General features: G+C 39.3%; 2 protein-coding genes and 1 long non-coding RNA gene across 3 annotated transcripts; 1 reads left to right on the top strand and 2 right to left on the bottom strand.

The window, feature by feature from the left end:
- Positions 1-4,620: 4,620 nt before the first annotated feature.
- On the bottom strand, positions 4,621-11,724 carry LOC105917017 (S100 calcium binding protein, beta (neural)). Its single transcript, XM_021310119.2, has 4 exons — positions 10,660-11,724; positions 9,840-9,951; positions 6,791-6,832; positions 4,621-4,998 (listed from the first exon to the last, which is right to left on the bottom strand). The coding sequence occupies exons 2-4, from the start codon at positions 9,943-9,945 to the stop codon at positions 4,802-4,804; spliced, it is 345 nt and encodes a 114-aa protein (XP_021165794.2). The 5' UTR covers positions 9,946-9,951; positions 10,660-11,724; the 3' UTR covers positions 4,621-4,801.
- A 438-nt stretch (positions 11,725-12,162) lies between these two features.
- Positions 12,163-14,604, bottom strand: s100b (S100 calcium binding protein, beta (neural)). The gene is made up of 3 exons (XM_036128032.1): positions 14,185-14,604; positions 12,539-12,701; positions 12,163-12,437 (listed from the first exon to the last, which is right to left on the bottom strand). The coding sequence occupies exons 2-3, from the start codon at positions 12,674-12,676 to the stop codon at positions 12,291-12,293; spliced, it is 285 nt and encodes a 94-aa protein (XP_035983925.1). The 5' UTR covers positions 12,677-12,701; positions 14,185-14,604; the 3' UTR covers positions 12,163-12,290.
- Positions 14,605-16,928: 2,324 nt separating this feature from the next.
- LOC110366824 lies at positions 16,929-18,520 on the top strand. The gene is made up of 3 exons (XR_002427005.2): positions 16,929-17,405; positions 17,853-18,031; positions 18,404-18,520. It is a non-coding gene; the product is annotated as an uncharacterized LOC110366824 (long non-coding RNA).
- Positions 18,521-25,012: the final 6,492 nt, after the last annotated feature.

The raw sequence follows: 25,012 nt of genomic DNA, 5'->3' as shown, positions 1-25,012 counted from the left end.
ATGTCTTATCCACCTTATTTTTTAACAGAAATGCGGATACAGTTGAGGGTTTTTAAACGTGCAGTACAGCAGTGTGTCCACCAGAGGGCAAAAAGACCACGCGCAGTACCATAAAGCAGCCACTAGATGGCAGTGTTAGATCACCAAAACTTTGACTTCAACTCTAAAATTTACGTTTCAACTCCAACATTTGAGAAGCATCTATAAAAAACACAACAACAAAAAAAAATAAAAGAGATTAAAAATTGGGGAGGAGCACACTTCCAAAGCTCATATAACAATGATCTTCCAGTGTGGCTGGAGGTCCCAGTAGCTGCATTGGAATGATCGTCTGAAAGCCTGCAGTGTTCCACACAATGAGCACATCACTGAGTGGGGTTAGGTCCACACACACAGAGGCCAGTGAGTCTTTGTTTTAAGCGTACAGATTGTCGTGCGCCGCCGGACCTGCCGGAGAACAACTCAGACGAGGACACGGAGATGAGAGCGGACGTCGTTACGAGCTGCATCAACCTCTGCTGGGGATGTTGTGATGGCAGCTAGGGCTGTAGGCCGCTTTCAGAAACCATCAGCTCTGAGTTCTCGCCTCGATCAGGGAAAGGCAAACATCGGGGGAAGGGGACGAGGAGAAGGTGAAGAAGAGGCCGAAGCAGAAGAAGGTGGACAGCAAAAAGAAATGTTAAGAATAAGTTTGCAGCAAAGGGCTGGAGGCCTTGCAAACCGTGGTGGAGAGGGCCACACTGGACAAACCCAAGGCAGTGACGGACAACGGCACTACCGACCCATCGAGAAGGACTTTTATTCCCGGAGCAGTCAGACTGTTATGACTCTGGTACATTCCTGGTGTCTTGTTTTATACGGTCTTTGTTGTGATTTCAAATCCTTCCATCCGGTGCTAACAGAGTAAATCAACACTGCAAAAACAAAACTAAAATTAAGTCAAATTTTCTTGAATTTAGTGTCTTTGTCCTTGATTTGAGCAGGTAAATAAGATGAGCTGACAATAGAATGAGTATTATGACCCCTAAAATAAGATAATTAGATATAATGCACCTGAAATAAGATGATGGAGATGAGTTGTTCCTATTTTAAGTGCAGAAATCTTATTCCATTGGCAGATCATCTTATTTGCGTGCTCAAATCAAGGACAAATACACTCAGTTTAAGAAATTTGACTTATTTTTAGTTTAGTTTTTGCAGTGAATCTGATGAATCTTGTAATATTCTGAGTTCTGTTATGGTTTATGTTAGTTTTAGTTTTTCCTTCTCTCTCCTGTCTTTTATTATCTGGCTGTTTTGAGTTCTGTCTTGTCTGGTTTCTTGTTAAGATTAGTGTTTACTGTTGTAGTTTATTCTGTTATGTCTTCAGAAGTTTCTTAGTTTTGGTTTGTTTTTGTTTTTTTATCTGTTCTTGTTTTGAGCCTCGGCACTGATGTCTGGTCTAATTACTTACTCTGCACACCTGCCTAACTCCACCCCTGCTGCAATCACCTCTCACCGGCTTCACCTGATTCCACCTCCATAAAAACTGCTGAGACCAGACATCAGTGCCAGGTTGTCCTGTTGAGTATGGGTGAGTCTCCTCCTGCAAATTCTGTATGTTGGTTTGCTTTTTGGATTTTTGACCCCTTTTCCTCCAGAAACCTGAGCCATTCTGTCCGGCCTGTTCCTTCCTTGTCTGCCCTGCTCGTTTGTTTATTTTTTGTGTCATCTTTTTGTTTTGACAGCCTGTTTGGATTTGTCCCCTGTTCTTTTGATTTTGTGATTAAAAAGCTTCTTTTTAAAAGAAACCTCTGCTGGTCTGGCTGAATTCTGGGTCCTTTCCCTCTGATCATTACAGAATCTGGCTTCGAACACGATAAAATCTGAGCATATTTGTTGGTTTTGTCAATCGTTTTGTTGTCTAGGAATGAAACTAATGTGCCGATTGAGTGGTCACACGGACAGAGCCAGCAAAAGACGACGGTCGTTGGCGCTCAGGTTGGTCGCCGACATTTGAAACACAGCGTCAGAAAGCAGAATATTTTCAATTCAATTTTATTCATTTATATAGCGCCAATTCATCCTACATGTCATCTCAAGGCTCTTTAAATGGTCAGATTCCATCAGATCCTCCTGATTGGTCAGAAAGTTTCCTCTCTAAGGAAATCCAGCAGGTTGCATCAAGTCTCTCCAAGCAGCATTCACTCCTCCTGAAAGAGCGTAGAGCCACAGTGGACAGTCGTCTGCATTGTTGATGGCTTTGCAGCAATCCCTCATACTGAGCATGCATGGCATTCTTTCTTATTTCACGTCCAGAGACCAAATAGAAACAATTGTTGCATGAGCTGTGTGTCAAAACAAATGATTTCACTTGAAAGAGGATTAAATGTTTGATGTCTGTAGGTCAAAAGTCATGACCGTGAGAGAATTTAAAAAGCCTTTATTCTGGGGTAACACGTTTCCACTGACAGAATCTCCTGTCGTTAAATCAAGCTCTCAGCTAAATACCTGTTTTTACCATTTTTCTGCAACAGGAATGTACTTTACTCCCTAAATTCACTTCCTGGAATGAGTGACTGGATGAATGTCATCAATCATGGTTAGAAAAACGACAGAGAACAAATAAACTTAAATCCGTTTTCAAAGCAAAGCGTGTAGATTATGAAATTAAGATAAAAAAATATTTATTTCACCCTAACAATATCAAATGGGTGAAGAGCAGTCAGTTCATTCATCATCAAATATAACTTTTTTTGTTTTTTTAACATACTTGAACCATTCAACAGACATCTGGAATCGTCTGTAAACCCAGAATTAGGTGCTTAAGCTTGAATTTACTGTGGATTTAGTGCTTTGTCACCATCAGCTGGCCCCTCTGCTCCTTCTGGATGGATAAACGACGGCTCTTTGTGGTAGAAATGTCAGGTTTTATATGATTAGGCTGGTTGTCCTGAGACAGAGCGGGCTTTTACGCGTGCTTCCACACATCTTCAGTCAGGTTCATTCAGAGGCTCAACGTTACACTGCAAAAAGGCAACTAAAAGTAGGTAAAATCCTCTTGAAATTAGTGTATTTTTCATTGATTTTAGCTGGTAAATTGGAATATTTGCCAATGGAATAAGATTATTGCACTTGAAATTAGATGATGGAGATGAATTGTTCTCATTTTAAGTGCAGGATGTCTGATTATCTTATTTTAGGGGTAGACATTCTCATCCCATTGGCAAATAGTCTTATTTAGCTGCTCAAATCAAGGAAAAAATATACATACTTTAAGAAAATTTTACTTACTTTAAGTTCCCTTTTTGCAGTGTAGCTGGCTTTATCCACACCGAAAGCAGGTTTTGATGCTTGAGATCAATGTTGTAAACCTGAAGAACTTTAGATTTTAAGCATTTCCTAAAAGAGGATTAACGTCTCTTAACATCTGAGCCGGAAGCAGAGGGGAAACTTTGCAGTGAAAACTATTTGGAGTCCTTTTCAGAAACGCACAAAGAAAGACATTTATTCAAAGGCGATCAAGATGCATTTAGACTTCAGTGTCTGAGCTGGAAGTTTACCTCCTACACTTTTATTTACAAAAGAAAAACTCCAAAAGGCAACTTAGGAGCAAGCGAGGGAGAGTACAGTCTGGTTGTTGTTACCATCAAAGGTTCGTGTTTTACTCTGCTGAAACGCTAACATCCTGCATCTTTGATTTAAGAGAAAAAAAAAAAAGAAATGTCTGCCTCCCTCCTTTTTTCTGTGTTGCCAATAAGCAGCCACGCAACCAATTTGACTATTTCCCATTTAAAATCCAGAAAGCAGTCTGGGTCCTGTAGAAAAGGGAATTAAACGTGTAAATGAGCACGCATGTGAAACTAAAGCCTAACCATTTCCCAGATACACTGCAAAAGTGGAACTAACATTTTCTTAAAATTTGTATATTTGTCCTTGATTAGAGCAGGTAAATAAGGTGATCTGCCAATGGAATAAGATTTTTGCACTTAAAATAGGAAGAACTCGTCTCCATCATCTCATTTGAAGTGCCGGATGTCTAATTATCTTATTTTACGGGTCAAAATACTCATTCCATTGGCAAATAATATTATTTACCTGCTCAAATCTAGGACAAAAACATAATTTTTAAGAAAATGTTACTTATTTTTAGATCCGTTTTTGCAGTGTATGAGTTTGAGTTGCTTCATTTTCTAATCACAAAGGAGTCTACACTGCAAAAATAGACCTAAAAATAAGAATTTTTTTCTTGAAATTAGTGTATTTGTCCTTGATTTGAGCAGGTAAATTGGACTATTTGCCAATGGAATAAGATTTTTGCACCTAAAATAGGAACAATTCATTTGAATCATCTTATTTCAAGTGCAATATATCTAATTATCTTATTTTAGGGGTAAAAAATACTTATTCCATTGGCAAATAATCTTATTTACCTGCTCAAATCAAGGGCAAATACATTAATTTCAAGAAAATTTGACTCATTTTTAGTTCTCTTTTTGCAGTGTACACAAAGGCCTTTTAGTTCCTCTAACCTCCTCTGGGTCACCCAACGTCTCAAAGTAACCCATTTAATTATAAGATATGAGTTAAATCACCAGTAATAAAATAGCTGCAGCGAATAAATCAAAACAAAACAACAACTGAATAGCTGAAAAATACATTACAATCTTTCACGTTTCATCGCCCTTCCATAGAGGTTGATGTGCACAGTTACAGGTTTACAAAATAAGCTACTTATAAAAAAAAAGTTTGATTTATGACGCTTTCAATCAAAAAATAAATCTCGTCAGTCCTTGAGTTGGAAGACATGTTTCGCTCCCCTTCAGTCGTCTTTGTTCGCGTTGAGAGGCTCCTTGGCCTGAAGCGGCACGCCGGAGCCGATGGACTCGTCGTCTTCTTCGTCTTCGTCGTCGTTGTCGTCCGTCTCGTTGGTGTCGTAGGAGCCTTTCTGTCTGGACAGGCACCAGAGCAAAATGGCGATTGTGCAGAGGAAGACGAGCAGCACGACGGTGATGATACCTGTGAAGTGCAAGGGAACATTTGTCAACGCTGAAGTCCGTCAGAAACGATCCAGGAAAAAAAAAGAATGATGCAGGAACCGAGGAAAAGTGGGGTGTTAAACATCACTTATTTTTTATAAACTCCTTATAACCATCTTTTCGCTCGTCTTCACTGGTGTTTTGACAGTTTCAAGTCAACTCAACTGAACTTCATGATCAACAAGGAGCAATTTCCTTGGTCTGTGAGGCTGGGAGGCCTCCTAACCATCACCCTCATCTCAAACTCACACCCACAGATTCAGGTCAGGAAATCTGGCTGGGTCCTGCCTAAACGGTAATATCCAGTCAAAGTGGTGTCAAACGGAAAATACCAGCCAGTGGTGTGAATAACTTTTTTATACTTTTGTTTTAAATCTCTTGTATTTTTCTAATCCAATCAGATGAGCTCTTAGCCTCGTGAGACCATCCTGATCTCGCGAGCTTTCAAGGTTTCACTCGCAGATCTGTCTGGCTACTTTCCGTTAAAGAAAATTTGGAGCCGTTCACCAAACGAACGTCCAATCAGCGTTGGCTTTGAGGCGGGTTGAGGTGTGACGCAACGAGAAGCGCGACAGTTCAGTCTAAAGAACATGGCGGCTTCAGCCGATGAAACTAGCGTTAGCGTGGCTATCGAGCAAGTTTTATCGGAATTACAGAGTATTTCTTTGCTGAGCTAACGAGCCTTTACCTGCAGCAGCAAGAGTAGCTTGGCTTGTGGTTGTGTTTTCGAGCGACGACGAAGCATGTTGACGAGTACGTCATATGCTTCGTTGATCTGATTGGTTTATTTGGCTTGTCTATCACCAACATAGGCCAATCAGCTAACCAGTATTTTCGCCCCCTTCCCAAAGTTACTTCAACGGAAGGTTTCCAGATGGATATGCGGAGCAAATCTATCTGGCGGAGTCAGGTTAATGAGCTCTCCCCAGGGTTGGCGTATATTCAGAAGATAACGAATTGGCTTCAGTCCTCAAGTCGGTTCATACTATTTCCTCTCAACGAAGAAATTTTTGTAAGAATACACAAAAAAGTTATTTTTTTTGTGTAAGTATGTATGCATACATGTTTCTACAAAAGGGAAAGACAACAGTATTGATCTGGTTCCTGTTAAGTGTTCCTGGTGGGGAAACTACCACTGAAGTGGCTGATTTTTGTATGTAGCGCTCTGCAGCGCCGCCCTGGAGGTGGAAGTCTGAACATATTTTGTCCAGGATGAGTGGGGTTTGCCAGCGCTGATGGTTCTTTTAATGCATTGGGATTTTTGAAAGGGGCCAATTTGTTCTCCAATCAGAAGGATGGTCTTATTTTAAAGACAATACAATTTTTGCAATTGGCCTATTTATTAAAACATGAAAATAGCATTCAACTGCAACATTCGACTTAATTTGAACAGTGCCTCTGATTGAGCTTAAAGGCGCACATCCTGTTTTCACATTTCTTTCTAACACACTGATTTCAGATTTAAAAAAAAAAATAGGAAAAGAAGAAATGAAGAAATGAAGACGTGAGAAAAAACAAAAAAATATATCATCATATAACATTTTCTTACTCTAATTTACAGCTGGAACTGAAATAATTGGAGTTACTTTGACTTCCGTCATTCCCTTTGATATTTTTTTGACACACTTGATCTTCAACCCAAAGCTGGGCTATTTAAATATTTTATTACATTACAGACAATTCAAATTGCTGAAGAATTTCTTTCAGCATTTATTTATTTCTCTCTCAGTTTCTTTTTAACATCGATATATAAAAAAAACTTTATTTCTCACCTCCAATTAAGGCTGCAAACTCCTCGGTGCTGTTGTAGATATCTGTGAAGACACAACACTTTAACACTTATCGATTTAATCCCATAAAAGTACATTTTCACAATAAAAGCTTCAAAACTGTTGTCTTTTCTATTAGTTCCTTAGGTTTTAATCAACCACGCATCGCCTCCAAACAGCTTGTCTCTACAATTTATGTGGCTCTACGAAATTATTCAAAGGTTTCTGTGAAAATTTTCATGCCATGAAAAGTTTTATTACTAACAAATAAGGATGAGCTTTAATAAATAGAAATGTAACAATGTTCTCTTAAAGCTCCAGCACACAATTTTACTGATTTACCTGGTACAGGTATTTATTTTCCATGCAGAAATAATGTTTACATTTTTCAACATGTAACACTGTTTACTACAGTTTATCATTTAAAAAGAAAAAAAACAGACCCCTAGATCAAGCGAAATCTATAAACATATAGCTTTTTAGCATGTTTTCAAGTTATTTTAGAGACCTGTTCTCCATCTTTTATTGTTGGTGGACAGTAGCCATGTTTTTCTTTTTTCAGTAACAAATTAATTTCTCAGGGACATCTCTGCTTTTAGCCCATCTTGGACCCATTTGACCCTGCTGTGGAAACCACGGCCAATTTGCAGTTTGCCCGTGTTTTGTCCCTTATCTCCACAGCGACACCCCCCCGAGGCGTCATGCTGATAAGACACTCCCAGATGTAACCACATAGACCTATACTTCTAAGATGAGTCCATGAAAGCATGCCTGGGCTTTATGACTGATGTCACATAAACTAAAATTATTGAACACTCAACATGATACATGTATAATCATGTATGTTCTGCCTTTGATGCAGGATGTCATCACATCTGGTTTGAATTGTATTTGAGAGGTCAACGGTCTAAAACAACGCCCTTAAATGCATTAAAAAGTGTTTTTTTTTAGGTTTTTAAAAGTTCTCTTTCTGTTAAATTAATTTAATGAGACTTTTCTGACATTAACTGCAAATTTAGACAAGTTAATTGTGAATAAGGTCTAATTTCTCACCTATTCCCTGTGCAACAAATTGAGATTATTTTCTTCGTTGTACATTTTAAAATATACTCAAAAGAAACTTTGATTTTAATTAGTTTTTTATAAAAAGCATAAAAGTCAATTTAATGTTTAATGTTAATCTGTGCACAGGTGGATTAATTCCTGATAGAATTAGTCAAATAATCATATAGACTTTGCAGCTTTAAGTAAAATACCATTGAAATAATCACAAACAGGTGAAACAAAGGCCACAACCAAAGCACTTGTGCTGAAACTAATTAAATTAAGAAACTGCAGCCAAAGTACGTAATAATAATAAGTTTCTGCGCTGTGTGGCCAAAGTTAAATGAGAGCTTGAAAGTTCTGTGGATCATAAAGTAATCTTAACAATTCTAAAAGCCATAAGCTCGCCAAGTTAGATTTATGTATCTTTTGTCTCGCTTTATTAATAAATCTTTAGCCCAGAACTGGTCAGGTCATCCTAGAGAAGGCTCAGCACATTTTTTCAACGCTCAGCTTGTCGCCTTTAGGTAAGGTAACTTTTAGCTAAGCTATATTTAGCCTAGCATTGCTAAGTTGAACCCTGTTAAGCATTTAGCGCTGCAGTTATCAAGCGTTAGTTTGAGCAATTTGAGCATTTATCATCTTAGCAGTTTTAAGCCAACTTTAACACAGCAGCCTGTAGCTGTGTGGGGTTTAAACGCAACAGCGTTTAAGCTACATGCATGTAGCTAAACCCTTCTCACTTAGCAGAATTAGCTTAGTAACTTTACCATTAGCAAACCTTAACAGCTTTTAGCTCAGCAACATTAGCTCTAATGATATTTAGCTTAGCAGTTTTTAGTCTTGAAGCTTTTAGCTGCCCTATGTTTGGATTTTAACTCTACAACTTGAGCTTGTTTAGCTAACCAATCAACACCTTTTTTCTTGAGCAGTTCTTTGTAGTTTTAAAATAAGCGACATTTAGCTTAGCACTACTTAGCTAGTGCTTAGGAGCGTTTTTGCTTTACAGATTTTAGTAGCTTTAAGCCTTTACGTTTTAGCTTAGCATTTAGCAAGGCAGTATTTGGGTTTTGATTAAGTTGTTTTCAGCTTAGCAACTTTGGTAGTTTTGAGCCCAGCAACATTTAAGTTTTATCTTTACATCCTTTATAACTACATTTGACAAGCTGAAATGATGCTGCTTGTTGAATACTAATTGGTATTTAGCATAGAAACGATTAGCATAGCGTCTTTCTGGAAGCGGAGGCCTAGTGGTTGGAGATCCAGGTGTTTGCGTCTTGGAGAGGCCCTTAAGATCAGAGGTTCAAAACTCAATCTGTCACTCTAGGTCCCTAACCCTAAGGGAAGCATTTTGTTTATCTTTCAGCTAGGATCTTTTAGTTTGGCCACATTTATCTTCTGCTTTAGCATCACTTTTCTTTGCAGCTTATAGCTCCGCAGCTTTTAGTGTTTAGCTCAGCATATTAATAATTTTGAAATGGAAATGAAAACCTTACATTCTAGCTGCTATTAAATTTACCTTGGAATACTGGCTAAACTCTTAAATTTGAGAGAAAAATCAAGATTAAAATAATTAAAAAAAAAATTTATACTAATCCTTTTCTCTACAGCCACCCATGGCATTTCCTCGCCCTCTTGGCTCTACTGTTTCATTTCAATGTTTTCACTGTGATGCAGATAGATCCGAGTTGTTATTGTGGTTTGATTACCGGGTTTCCTCGGTTAACTTTATTTGCCCAAGTTTCACCAGTAAACGAATCAAATTGTTCGGCTACAGGTTTTGCACTCTGCTGTCGCCGCCATATTAACTCTGTTTATTCTATTCCATACTTAAATTGAAATATTGGCAGTAACATCTGGAGGAAGCAGATGTGACCTAATGGAAACCTTTATGCTTATTTGCACTCAAAATGGCAGACAGAAGCAATTTCTCCTCTCTTAATTCCTCATGCATTTAAGAAACACGACGTGTAACAAATGTTAGCGTCTGTAAAGGACAGGTACACACCCTTCTTCCCGATCTTGGTCACAAGGTCTGAAAAAGTCGGATAGGTGTCAGGTGGTGTTTCAGTCGTCTTTGAAAAAGTCGTATCGGGGTCTGGTCTTTCAGTCATCTTTGCCTGGAGAGGAAATGAAAGGGGATTAAGTTGGAGATCAATGGAAAAGTGAAGAATAAATCAACACAAAAAAACATCTTCTTTTCCTTTATCTGAAATAGTTTTCAATAAAATCTTGCAGATGTTTAGTCTAGTTTGTTGTTGTTGTCTTGCAGCTGATATATGCAAAGCTGCAAGCTCCTGCAGATCTCTCTCTCTCGCTCTCTTTTTAAATGCTGATGTAAATACTTCCTTGAGTCGCCTGGAGCAAAAGCCTGGAAACTAAAGTCTTGCGAAATTGCTTCGTTGGGCAAAAGGGGTCATGAAATAATCCAGTCTTTTAAAAAAACAAAGTTTTTCTTTTCCATTCCTGAGTCATAAACTAGAGAGAATGACAGCAAAATTAACCCAGAGTGTTGATGTTTGTCAAAATGTGTCACGCTTCACTTAACTCTGTCACAGCTGCAGAACAGTAAGATAAAAAAACAACAACAACAAATGAGGCTCTGAATGCTGCTGTTGTGGTTATATTTGATCATAAATCTTGTTTTTAAGAAACAAAACTATACGTATGACTGGGTTTAATAGATGTTTACCGCATTAGCATCATGTTTTAGGATACATAATGCATTCATTATGTAAATTATGAATATCAAAGCTGAAATTGTCTGTAATGAGCTAAAAAAAAGGAAAAGAATGTGAAGCAAAGAAGAAGTAAAGTCAGAAACTTACAAGTTGTCAGCCGTCAGCCGTTTAATCTCCAGTGAGAAGAAAGAGAGAAAGAGAAGAATATGTTTTAGACGACACTCAGTTGGGTGTGGTGTCGCTCCCCAGGGTCGAGATCTTTCCCCCTCCTGGCCAATCACCGAGACGGCTCCACCTCTGTGCCGGTCCACGGCCTGCAGATGTCTAAAAACCGGGCAGCTGACAGCTTTCTTGCATCATCCCTGTTCGTTAATCTCCAGCCTGCACGTTAACGCTGAACGTCCTCATTACGCAACCAAACGCTGGAGTCGTTGTTGCCTGGAGGATGTCCCCAGGAGGAAACTGCATTTCACGTTTTCCAGAGCAGATTTTCCCAGAGTCGGAATCCCAGGGCTGCGTCTTTTGACCCCAGAAACAGGTGAAACTTGAAATAAACTCATTGAAATTCAACTTTTGATCCCTTGGTGGACTAAATTAAGATGGCAAAGAAACACTTCTGGTTTGTGGTTTCATTTTGTCACTTCCTGATCCATTTTGAATTATGTCCTACTTTTCTTGCCCATGCTTTCATGTATCTATTTATCCCCTTACACATAACCCCCCTTTTCCCCCAGCCTTCACATATATTTGCATCAATACTGTTATTTTTTTCCCCCATATATATGTAATCTGAACTTGTCCAGCAGGTGGTGCTCCTGATCCCCTAAATGATGAGAAATGTAGACATCCAGGCTCATTACTATAGGATTAAAATACTGGACATTGTACAGATACCTCTGTAGTCATCTCCTTGGTATAAATATACAATAAATCAAAAATAACCAATTAATCTGCAGTTATTGGGCTTCTCCACCTATTGACAGAAGGTTGTGGGTCTAAAATTGATTAACAATTCATTTAAGATTGCTGGTTCAGTTTTAGGTTTTGGAGAACTTAAAATGGCACAAACCTCTGAGAAGGAAACAATGAGTACACTTATTTTTGACTTAAAATGGAAAGCAGTTCATTTATGGTTCAATATTCATGACGTAAAGGTGTAAGCTAGCAGGTCTGGCACCTCATCGGACCCGTCAAGTTCGCTGATGGCACCGCGGTCCGACCCGGGGTGGGGACACGTCGGAGTTAAATAACCCAGCGTCCACTTAAAAAGTCTGGTTTTATCCTGTTTTCCCTGACAGAAGAAACATCTCCATGAAACCTTAATAGCTGTAGATGCAACCGGCGGATTTCTGGCATCTTGTCAAGCATTTCCCTGTCAAAGCAGCGCGTTCAGTGGTTTGACTCGGCAATCGGATTATCCTGAATAAACACTGTCTGCCAGCTGATGAGCTACTGTTATGATTTTACCACCAGCTCACATGTTTGAAAGCCAATCCCAACTTTTCTGACCCAATCAGACGTATAAAATGATGAATAGTATCTAAAGATCGGTCAGAGTGTGAAGGAATGACCAAAATCTGGCAGCCATGTTGCTTTTCCGACCAACGCCTAGCGATCTAAACTACTAAAAGAAAGCTCTGAATGTCGTTAGTGGTTTAAAATTTGAACTACATTTTATTTGCTGCTACTTTAGTAAATTCATCGATAAGGTGCTGACTAGATGTGTCGGTTCCTCGGTTTCTATGTTTCACCGTAGCTCCCCTTTTGTCTCGCCCTCCTCACTCCTCCTCGTGCTCGAAGAACTCGTGGCAACAGACGGTAACCACGGAGATGAATGTCATGAACTCCTGGAAGTTGCACTCGGCGTCGCCGTCGGCGTCCAGGCTCTCCATCAGGCCGTCCAGCGTGGACTGGTCTTTGACGTGCTGCAAAGGAGGGCGGGGGACAGCTTTTTGGGTCAAAGCCCTCAACGGCAACCTCTTCTCGTTTTTTTTTACTCACGGGGTCGAAGCAAAGTTCGTCTCACCCCCATCAGGTCCGGCAGCTCCTCGTTGAGAAGATCCCTCAGCTCGCTCTTCTTCAGCTTGTGCTTGTCGCCTTCTCTCTCCGAGTACTTCTGGAAAACGGAGATAATGGTGGCCATCGAGGTCTCCAGGTCCGTCATCGTTGTCCGCCTTGCTGCCTTCAACCTGGCAAAGCGGGCAAGAGAAACTATTGAACTGACCAAGCCCCCTTTTTTATGTTTAAAGAGAAACTCTAGGAAAGTCCTGAAATTAAAAGTTAGTAGTATCAGCCTGAAAACCATTATGAGGATTCATTTTTGATCTTCATCGCGGTTCAAATGGGTTTTGTATGATTATATGGTAACCTTAATGAAAATGATACAATAGGAAATATACTCTCCACAGTACATGATCTGATACACAATATGACGTAGGCACATACAGTATAGTATAATACGCTGCCAAATGAATTATAACATGTAATCATACAATATGCTTTTGATACAATTTGATACAGTACATCAGAATATACAACAATATGATACAATACGATATATCGTGATACGATACAATATGACACTGATAAACAAGACGATACAGCATGATATAATGTGTCGTTTATTGCAATGTTTGCAAACGGTAATTTTTACTTCTGGTGCAATACAAAACAACATGATACAATATTACTATCTTGTGACGTACGATGAGAAATACCACATATCAGACAATGTGATACGATGTAAAAACCTGATATAACAATGCGATGCTGTATTTACACAACATGATGATAAAATCACTTGATTTGATACAGTTTGGTATAAACTGCAAAAACAATGCAGCCTGATACATGATGACAGAAAATGATAAAATCATACAATATTATATGTGGAACACAATAGATTATGATACATATATTTTCTTATATTTAATATAATAGAGTAATATATGATACAGTATTATACAATCCACTACAATACACTCTGAGATATAATACCATGATATCTAAGATGTTATTCAATATGATAAAATGTAAATGACATAACATCTGATTATACAATAAAGTAAGATCATTTTGTGCAGTAAAGTCTATCATATAAAGTTATACACTGTAAACCCAACATCCTACAATGTTATAAGACACAGTATATAAACTAACTTGGTGCAATACGATACAATCAGACCTGATGCAATGCAATTCACTATGGTCTCATGCAATATGTCACAACAAAATATAATATGACAGTTTTATGCAGCGTAATAGTGCAGGGCATGTAAAATGATAACATATTAGAAATAATACTATATGACATGACTTGAGATTAATTTAATTGTTTTGATCTTGCAGGGTGCAAATGTCAGCCTTCAGAAAATATCAATGATTAAAGCAAAAGTATCGGCTACTTCATGATTTTTAGATTTTTAAACAGATCAACGTTGAAAAAGTACAAATTTGGGCCCCAACAAAGGAAGCACCTAAAAACCCAGCCTGGCAGACAAAAGCTGACATCCAGACACCTCATCAAAAGTAAGTTTTAAAGCACATTAAAGTGCAAATATATCCTTTTGTGGCTTTACAAGGCGTATATTCTGCAGTCAGTGTCATTTAAGAAGAGAAATAGCATTAGAATCTTCCAAAATGATGGTCTAGATGTGGGTTTGAGGCTCTTACCGTTGTGCAGATGCAAACCGATGCTGCGTCTCCAGATAGTGGAGGCTGACGACGCGCCGCAGGCTTTATAACAGCAGCAGAGAGTGGGCAGCGTTGTGCAGACCTGAGGTCAGCCGTCCCGTCGGTCAAACTGCTGACCAATCCCATCTCACCGCCTCCCCTCACTCCACCGCATCTGGGCACAGACCAGCGCACCCAGAGGCCTCCGTCAAAGCCACCTCTGTCCAGAGGTCTGCGCTCACACCTGCTTTCTGAGCTGTCTGCCAGCGGCTGCTCTGAAAAGTCCAAAACAGGCTGGCTTTTAATAGATGTGAAGATATATGAAAAAAAAAGCAGAATAAGCATATTTATTCATATTTGGCTGAGGCCTTGTTTTAATCTCCTCTCTGTTTGATCCAGTTCCGCCCGCTTCTGGACGTGTTTGAGCATCTGCCGTGGCCACAAAGGCTCGTTTCAGGGGAAGTTGCTCGCTGTGCATGTTAATGAAGACGCTCTTTTCACGGCTCGACTTGGCCAGACGCGCGCCCTCCGCCGCCCAGAGAGGCGCAGACCAACAGAAACAAGCAGCCAGGCGTCGAGGCGACATGTTTTCCTCCACACATGCAGTAAAAAGAGAGTTTCTACGGCGGACCGGTCCTGCCATAATTAAGGATACGCACCGATCCAATTTTATTTATCAAACGCTTTGAATTACCAAAGGGACCAAACATTAAACAAACATAAAAGACAGAAATGGGATTTAATTAAAATACAAAATGATAAACGGCTACATTAAAAAGATATGTCTGGGCCAAAACGTAGATTGGTCCTCAGCGAGAAAGCCGCCAGCTTTCACAAGATCTGTGGGCATTTTGACAGAGCAGGTATTCTTGGCGAGGCTTCCTCCTTTGTCGCAGAAGCGCGGCTGTTTTCTCGGCACAAACGGCGCCTTTGTTGGGTGATAAACGCGCGGCTCACGCAGACGGGCCGCCGGCTGTCTCATTGTTCGCCTCGAACAATCCGACTCTGTGCAGGAAACCGGACCAATTTACTGGAAAGAAGTAGCAGTGTCACACTTTGTTTTTTTTTTTTGTTCACTCTGACTGAGAAGAAAGACAAAATGATGTTTAAACCTATGGAATTTTTTTTTTTTCAGAATCTAAATCAAAATGCTGCCAGTACAGTTTGATTTGTAATTTTGGCTTTTTTTTTCTTTCCATTTTACTCAGGCTGCCTTAAATTAGGTTTGTATACAGTGTTAATCAGTTTTGCAATACAAGCAAACTTTTGATTTAGTTTAGTGACCAAGAAATAAATCAGCAGTTAATTTGAAGCAAAATGATTTAAAGAACTGAAAAAAATATTATATATTAAATTAATTAAATATTATATATTAAAGGGCTCTCTGCAGGGTGGGACCGTTACAGCTGTGGAGCTCATCAAGGCCAATTAGGAGGAGCTTATAGAGGAGCGTTCTCAACTCTTCCTAGTGGTGGCAGCATGGCTATTGTTCGACGATTTGTTTGCCAGCGGGAAAAAAAACATTTATGTACTTATTTTTCTCCAACTGGAACAATTATTATCCAAATTTAAGTCATTTAACAGTTTTAAAATAACTTGATATATATATATATATATATATATATATATATATATATATATATATATATATATATATATATATATATATATATAAGCATTTTACAAAACTCAGTTTGACCTGAAGTGTTTTTCCATGTTTAAATCAGAAATTAATAAATTTCATTAATAAAGTTAATTATTAATAATAAATTCATAATGAACAATTCAGTGCATGTTTGTTTTAGTTGCTTTCACAGCCTTTTCAGTGTTATCGTAATGAAAGACCAGCAGACCTCCCTTTTAACTGTATATTTAATATTAACCATTCAATATTAACCATTATGTTTAATATTACATTTAATATTTAACTAGATCACCCGACACGTAGAATTTTTTTGCATCTTATTTTTTATTTTGAAAAGATTCATGGAATAAAATCCAACCCATTTCAATTCTCTCCAATTAGATGAGAATTTTTGACTTTCTCTTATAGAAATTCAACACTTTTATCTAGAATTATATATATATATATATATATATATATATATATATATATATATATAGATAGAGAGAGAGAGAGAGAGAGAGAGAGAGAGAGAGAGAGAGAGAGAGAGAGAGAGAGATAGATATATTCAAGTTTATTCTTGAAAATATAAATGACAGGAAATACTCAAAGAAAAGTAAATTGTTATGTCATAAACATTTTATTTTGGATAAAATTCAGCTTGTTTAATAATTTTCTGCATGATTATATCATTGCATCTCCCTCTCTTTTTAAAAAGCTGGCTATGGATGCTCCTCGGATTGCTTAACTTTCCTCTCAGGGTGGTTTAGCAATGAGCAAAAGGCAAAGTGAAGGCTGCAGTGTTGAAGTATGTTCTTTACACGGCGGCTCATTCCAGTTTCTTCTTCGGCCTGCAGCCAAAACCCTTTTAGCCCCAGCTCCTCTTTGTTCCTCTGTGTTTTGTGTCGCTTTCAGGATTTTCTCTCCTGGGAAACAGCCGAGGCCTCCTTGAGCTGGACCGTCTCCACAGCAGCCAGCTGGCATCTCCTGCCAGGCTGGAAAAAGGTCCACCAGGCAGCTGAGTCATCGCGGGGCCAGCAGACAAAACCTGCTGCTCTTCTGGCTTATTTTACTTTTTATTCTACGGTTAGAAAAGAAAATTACCCCTAAACTCGGCATCCTTCTTCTAACCAACATCTCTGCAGGACATGAGTCAGTCTATTTCATGCAATTTTGTATAGAAAGTATAAAACTTGTATAAAAGTCATTGTCATTTACTACCTGTAGGGGGCAGCAGTGTGATGTATAAACATCTCCTGGCTAACCCATTTTTATAGTAAAATCCTAAAAACTGACCCAAAGTAAGTCAATTTTACTTACTATTTACACCCTGCGTTAGTTTAATGATTTTTTATTTTATTTTGTAAGTGAATATGATTAAAATATTAAACAGGGGGGGTATCTGATCAGTTAGTTTGCAGATTTGTTTTCATGAGGACTATTGTTACTAAAGTATTTCTACTGGGAAACGTTGGCTCTGTTTAGAGTCGTTTCTGTTTCTGGCCTCTAGGGGGCAGCGTTTGGTCCCACATCACAATTTTTGGTCGCTTCAAACCTTTTTCTGACAGATTTGGTCGCATTTTAAGCAGCTTTCCAGGTGGTTTCTTGTCTTATACTCAGCTGGAATCTTATGGTCTTGGTTTTAAATCTTTGGGGGATTGTTTTTGCACAAATTTGTGGCTAATTTAGGTTGTTTGGCCTCGATTTTGTGTTTGTTTGCCTGCATGAATCTTTCTGCTGTATCTTTGTTTGCTACTTTTGTGATCTTTTTCTACTTTCAGCCCATCTTTGATAGCCCTTCTGGATAATTTTCTATTTTGGGTTTGTCATATCTCCACCGATTGTATTGTTGGCAGTATGATTTTAATGTGTTAGATTGTTTAAAACGTTCACAGTTATTATCTATTTCCTTCCTTTTTCTATCTGATCTGAATTTGTTGGACATTTTTAGGCCAAGAAGCCTGAATTTTATGATATGCTTACAGTTCTCTGCTGTTCCTGCTGCTCAGACACTCATGCTTTCCAATCTTTTTCCCCCCCGTAGAGATCCGGGGCTGTGCAGAACATAAACGCAGAGTTACGACTGCAATCAAAACACCCACTCAGATGATTTGTGAAGGCCGACTGGAGTAGAGAAGACATGAAATTCTTCTTTCGCCACGCTAACACAAACAGGCCAGAAAGATGGCTCTGACCTGCACGGGACATTTTGGCTGCTCAAAGGTGAGAATTTACTATAAACTATGTCAAATTATTAATGTTGGAGCAATATTTGGTTATTTTCTGACCGTTTTGTGGCCTTTTAGTTGCCTTTGGGTGCTGCTTTTGCACCTGTGGTCATCTAAAGCCGCTTTGTTATTTTTCTTTTAACTTTTATTGTGTTTATTTTATTAAATTTTTATAGAGCATGTGTGTCTTGTGGTGATTTGTTTTGTGTCCTTGTACACCTCGTCTTTTAATGGTCATTTTCTCTCGTAATCCTTTGGCGCTTGTTGTATTTTGTCCTTGAGGCAATTTCTTTTCTCTTTTGCATTTAAATGAATAATTCTGTGACCATTTATAGCACCTCTCTGTCCTTTTCTTGGTCTTTTATAGTCGGTTTTTGTCCCTGTGAAGTCACTTTGTATGTCGCTGATGTCTCCAGGTCAACATCGTGAGCCTGTTTTGATCATTTGTGTTATGATGCATCTACATTTTATTCATTGTTGTGTTTATGGTAAGTACTAGCTGTAAACACACGGAGGGATTTCTTGCAATTATCCCAGATTTTCCAAATACTCGGATCGGTTTGGAGCTCAGACAATATTGATGTTGTGGAAAAAATAGTTAGTCACTTTTCAGTAACAAGACGATTCAAAGTGCTGTACTAAACAAAAAAAAGCATTACAGAGGGAAATATTGCACAGGAAAAGACAAACATTACAGTAACAAAGGAGTAAGCTAAGTAAATCCTCTTCTAGACATCTTTCATGCATTAACAAGCACAAAATCACAGCACCTAATTGTTTCTATTCATAATAACTGATCTAAAGTAGTTTTGTCCAACATTTCTAAAGCTACAGCTAGAATACCTTCATTTGTTTCATTGTTTGACTGGAGCAAGCTTCATCACTAACATTTTAAAGCTTAATTATTTATATTCATGAGAAAAACATTAGCTCAAGCTAAGTAAATCCTTGACCAAACCTCTTTTAGTTTCACTGGAACAAGCTTCATCCATTAAAAAAAAAAAAAAAAAAAAAATCCACAATAAAGCCAGTTTTAAATCACCGTATACTGCAGCTGCCCACACGAATGTGTTGTGCAGAAAGGTTTGATGGTCAGACATGACAAAGATCAACATGTCTGACCACAGCAGGGAGAATTTACTTCAATTTGGAGGAATCAAGCTACTTCTCTCATGAAACTGTACCAACTGTCAAGCATAGCGGTGGTAGCGTTATGCTGTGGGACTGTTTCATTGTCAGTGGGACTGGTGCATTGCATAAAGTGGATAGAATAATGAAAAAAGGGAAGTCTACAAATTCTTCCAGACTTGACCACTAGACGGGGTTTCTAACAAGACAGTGATGTAAAACACACCAGAACAGGTTTTGGACTGGATAAAAAAGGTTTAACATGAGCTTTGTGAATGGCCTTCCCTCTGCCCGGCTGAAAATGTGCCGACTGTGCCTGGAAACCAGTCGGTTTAAACCAGGGGTGTCAAACTAATTTTGGTTTAGGGGCCGCATTCAGCTTAATCTGATCTCAAGAGGGCCACACGAGTTAACTCATTGCAAGATTAAATAGAACTAATAAAAGTGGACTTGTTGTTGATTTTTATATTAAATTAATTTCACTTTTACACAATATATTATGAATAATCTCAGCGTTTTTAAGAAAAGTATGTGCAATTTCAACAATACTTTTACTCAGTTAAACATTTACTTAAGTGCATTATGCATAAGAACTGATCACAGTGATTATACAATGTTGAAAAACATTTATTCACATTTTTTGGAACTTAAAAACACTGTCCTGCATGACAAAATACATCAAACAGATAAAAATTAAGTAATTATTTAAAATCAATTTTCCACATCTGAAGCTCAGTGCTACCATCTGCTGATTAAAATACAGCGCCCCTCGTGGACAGTAGAGGAACTGCAGATTTTCAATTAAACTAAGTACATGTTTTTTTCAATAATTGTTTTATCATTCTCTTCCTTTTATCTCCTCTTTCTTTCACCTTTTCTTTTTCTCTTCTTGTTCTTCCTTTCCTCTCCTACTTTCCCATTGTAGTGTCCATATCATTTGAGATATTCCCCGCATGAATCATAATAAAACTATTCACATTAATAAATCAAGCAGAGCACTATGGCAAAAGCAGTTCTGCTCCACTTGTGAAAGTCAAATCTGATGAGCTCTTTTTGACATTAAGACAACAATTCTTATTGCCACATTGCCAGACAGGACACTGGGGGAAAAAAATATTTTTTTGTTTTGTTTTGTTGAATAATGATAATGCATTTAGCCACCGGGCCGGACTAAATTGTCCGGCGGGCCGGAACCGGCCTGCGGGCCGTATGTTTGACACCCCTGGTTTAAATGAACCGTAGCAGTTCTGATCAGAAGATGGTCCGAAATGTGACAGAGTAAGGCCAGAGACGTCTCGGTGGCTGCTAAAGGCATCAATGAGGTGAAGCTTTGAGCAAAAACATTTCATATTACACTTTATCCTAAATATGTTTAACCAAATATAGGAAAAAAAAGTGTCTCTAATTGGGGCTCACGTGTGTTTTGTTTTAGGAATCACGAGGCACAACGTTCATCTAAACCAACGACATTAAGCAGAGAAGTGGGCTGTGTGCATGTAAAATGATGAAAACTGCTTGTTTTTTTATGCTTTAACTCACTTTGTTGGTCATTATATTTTACAGAAAGAGCATTTGCTCCCACAGAGCACTCTAAATTGCATTTTAACTCGGCTAACTGAATTTCAGCTCCCTGCTTTTGTGGAAACAACGCCGGCTCAGACGTGCCAGCGTGCGACGGGCCGCGGCTGCAGATTGGCCATCTCATGTCGCATCTTTGCCTAATCCCGTAATCCTCTCCTGCTTTGCACTCTCACCGCCCCCCACGATCGGATTAAAGGCTGCTGACCTCAACGCACAGACCCACGCGCGCCCAGCGCCAAAACCTGCTGGCCTGGATCTCTGCTTCCTCCTCACAGACTGAAACAACAAGTGTACAGCACAGACGCCTGTTGAATTATAAGGCCGGTGGGATTTAAATCATTCTGAGACCAGGAGAAATCCACCTATAATGTGACGTACGTTGTTGACAGCACAACCGAAAAGCAAAGAAACCTATTAATTAAAATTTAAAAATAAACTGCAGAGTTTGAATGGACAACATGCAGAAAAATTGGTTTGTATTGCTTGTAGTTAGAACGGTCATTCGACAGTCAATGGGTAAATTCCACTATTTTGTAAACTTCTCATTTCCAGATGCGAGATTCAATGCAGTCATTCTACAGGCCTCAGCCAAATATGAATAAATATGCTTATTCTACTTTTTTCATATATCTTTAGAAAACCTAAATTACTTCTCAGAGCCATCGATGGCAGCCCAAGTACCAGTGGTACCAGTGGGACTTGTGCACCAGTTTAAGAAGCATGGCTTTAGCTACAACAGGTGTTTGCTCGGATGTTACAAAGGATCTTATTGTCCAAAGGTCTCTGCGAAGTGAAGGAAGCAAAAACAACTGAGTTGCATTTTGATACAAATGGCAACGGTGAAGTGAAAGCGTTTCTTAGTGAATAAAGGGTATAAGTTGGCATTTAAAGCTTTGGTGAGAAACACGGCCAGGAGGTCAAACGGCGACACCGAAGGAGCCGCGGGAATCTCTGGTACTGGTTGTATTCTACATGGAACAAGATCCTTCTGTATCCTCCGTTTGGCTGGGAAAAGGAGGGCTCGTCTGATTGGTTGATCCAGCTGTTGTGACGTCTCCTTCCCCGAATGCTGCCTGTTCCTGATGAAGATGTGTGCAGAGACTCAGAGTCCACAGAGACATGGAGCCATCAAGAAGCCTTTACCCAACTAAGTATCAAGCTCAATCAACTTGCAATTAATGTATTTTTTGTGCATCATGCGCTTTGATAATTTCATAAAATTTTAAGGCAGCGTCTAAAGTAGGAAACCACTGAGACATAGAACGAACTGAGCCAGAAACAGCCTTCCGCTATGGGTTATCTTCTGAGCCTGAACAACAATAGCTCTTCAAACATTTCCCTGTGAGCTGAGCTGAGCTGAGCAGCAGGACTGTGGGAACTGATTAAAACCCAAGCCCTCTGGATCTCTCTATTTTCACCCAACTATTTCCCCCTTACTCAATTGGTTCAAATCCTACCTAAAGAACAGGGACTTCCTTGCGTCAGTAGGTAACGTCTCATCAGAGAGGACAAAAATCACATGTGGGGTACCCCAAGGTTCAATCCTGGGACCACTACTTTTCTATTTTTATATGCTCCCACAAGCTGAGGTTATCACAAGACACAAGATTAGTTACCATAACTATGCAGATGATACTCAGCTCTACATTACGATGTCACCAGGTGACTATGAACCCATCCATTCACTGAACGGATGTTTAGAACAAATCAATTCATGGAAGTGCAAACCTTTCTCCAGCTGAACAGAAACAAAACTGAAGTTAATATCTTAACGAACTAGAGTTGGCACGCAGCTTCAGTTATAACAGCTGCAAACTAGTGATCAGGCCGGAAATCTGGGTGTAGTGATGGACTCAGACCTGAACCTTCAAGGACACAAAAAAGACAGTCACAAAGTCAGCCTTCTACCACCTGAAGACCATTTGAAGGATTAAAGGACTGATGTCCCAATAAGATCTACAAAACTCATCTATATGTTTATCTTTAGTCGGATTGATTACTGCAACAGTGTTTTCACAGGTCTGCCCTAAAAAAAAATTATCAGACAGCTGCAGCTGATCCAGAACTCTGCTGCTCGTGTTCTCACTAAAACCATGAAGATAGAGAACATTGTCCCAGTTCTAAAGTCCTTACACTGGCTCCCTGTAGCTCAGAGAGTAGACTTTAAAATACTTCTGTTAGTCTATAAATCACTGAACGGCTTAGCACCAAAATACATTAAAGACCTGTTGTTGCTGTATCAACCCTCCAGACCACTCAGGTCTTCTGGCCCCAGCCTACTCTGCAGAACCAGAACCAGAACCAGACATGGAGAAGCAGCATTTAGTTCCTATGCTCCGCAAATCTGGAACAAACTTCCAGAAAACTGCAAATCCGCCGAGACACTGAGTTCCTTTAGAATCCAGACTGAAAACCACCTGTTTAGAGTTGCTTTCAGTCATAATAACAGGAACACGGACCAACATATTTCATGTGTATCCATGTTTTCACCTTATACTATTTAATGTTTGTCACTGGTCACACAACTAGTAACCATTCCAATGTGTTTATGATGTTTTAATGTTTTTATGATGTACAGCACTTTGAACCGCCTTGCTGCTAACGTGCTACACAAATAAACCTGTGCCGCCACCATTCCTGTTCACCCTCTAAACTCCAGACTTCTCAGTCCATTCTTCAGTCTTCCATCCACACAAGTTCTCAGGAGACTCTGCCATAGTCGGCCTCATCACAGGCGAAGACAACCCAGAGTAGAAACAGTGGACACAGGACTTTAAAGGTGGACTAGTGCCAGGAAAAACAGACGAGGATTTCCACAGGTGTAGACCCACCACACCGACACAGGTGAACATCCAGGGAACTGACATTGAGACCGTGGCGAAAATAACGTCAACGTTGGACAATGTCTCACACCCCATGCATGACGCTGGAGAGCTACTTCAGTGACAGACCACTGCATCCTAGATGCACAACCGAGCAAAGCCACTTCTTTACGTTGGTGCTATATGTTGGGTCATTGTCATACCAGACCAATCCCTTAGTATTCTCTCTGAGGGAAGACACAAGGTCCCATCATTGTGACGACGTTATCCTCTACCCTTAGCTGGAAAAGCAGCTCCAAACATAATCTTTTCACTCCTGTTCTTGGCTGTAAGAAATGGCTTATTCGGTCATATTCAGCATATTTCGTCCTCCAAACAAGATGAGTTGCTTGGATGCCAAGAAGCTAGACTTTTGTCTCATCTGACCATTGTCATGAGTCTTTGAATTATTTCAATATTTACTGGGAGACTCAGTTCCAGATTTTGCTCTGTTTATTTTGATTGAAGCCCTTATTTTTGCAGTTCATCTCCCTAATGTCACTTTAATCTGCATTTTTCTCCCCGGCGTTTGCAGAGGACCACACAGAGCTGATCTTTTCTTCTGTGACCTAAAGCTGTTCCTGGCAACAAACAACAACAACATATGGCGAACACTAATCTGCCAACAGGTCATAGAGCAAATCTTCAAACTCCTACAGCTGAAACATCGATGCCGCGGCACCTCGGCAGCCGTCATCAGGGATTAGTACTGATCTGCACTTACGAGTTCCCTTGATATCCGGCTCAAAGAAAACCAACAAACATATCATTAGAAAAATCAATATAATCATGTCAGCAGTTTAAATGTCAGCATGTTTCTTGAAAAAAGGCAACAATCACTGTCACTTCTGCTATGAACATGATTTTAATGGGCAAACGTTTTCTTTTAGCGGTGACTTTTGACGTATGATAACTGCTTTCACCAGCATTTCTTTAAATTTCATGTTCAAACTTCTCCATCATCTATCTGCAGCCTTGTCCCCCATGCCTGATTACAGTATGGACCAACCATTTAACCTTTTTATAGTGCTTTAATTCTATCCTGACCTCCGGATCACTCAAGACGGCAGTAAAAGGGATTTATGGGAGTCAAACATTGGTTTACCACACTCTTCTCTTGATGAATTTACAGATGGATTGCTACACTGAAAGTGACCGCCCTTGTGAAATAGATGTCTTGCTTTCTCAGCAGCTTCATCAATCAAGGCTGATAATTGTGATCGATGGGGGGAAGGTCTAAGGCAGACTGTGGCCAAAATAAATTTAGCTGAAAGCATCAGGGCGGGTTTTAGATTAATAGTGCAAAAAGTGACTGAGTGAGCGTGTTGGTGCTTTAACTCAAGTAAATAAGAACTATAATCACACAGGCTGCCAATCTCTGAATCATAGCCTTTTCATTGCAGATT

The sequence above is a fragment of the Fundulus heteroclitus genome, chromosome 24 (genome assembly GCF_011125445.2).
Source record: "Fundulus heteroclitus isolate FHET01 chromosome 24, MU-UCD_Fhet_4.1, whole genome shotgun sequence".
In the NCBI taxonomy this organism is placed as follows: Eukaryota; Metazoa; Chordata; class Actinopteri; order Cyprinodontiformes; family Fundulidae; genus Fundulus; species Fundulus heteroclitus.
The sequence above is the reverse complement of the archived record's forward strand: the minus strand, read 5'-3'. Positions and strand labels throughout refer to the sequence as shown.

Coding starts and splice junctions, on each gene's coding strand:
- LOC105917017 (XM_021310119.2), bottom strand. CDS start 9,945: ATGACTGAAAGACCAGACCCCGATACGACTTTTTCAAAGACGACTGAA. Junction 6,833..9,839: donor GACCAAGATCGGGAAGAAGG/GTGTGTACCTGT, acceptor GTGTCTTCACAG/ATATCTACAACAGCACCGAG. Junction 4,999..6,790: donor GTTTGCAGCCTTAATTGGAG/GTGAGAAATAAA, acceptor TGCACTTCACAG/GTATCATCACCGTCGTGCTG.
- s100b (XM_036128032.1), bottom strand. CDS start 12,676: ATGACGGACCTGGAGACCTCGATGGCCACCATTATCTCCGTTTTCCAG. Junction 12,438..12,538: donor AGCTGCCGGACCTGATGGGG/GTGAGACGAACT, acceptor CCTCCTTTGCAG/CACGTCAAAGACCAGTCCAC.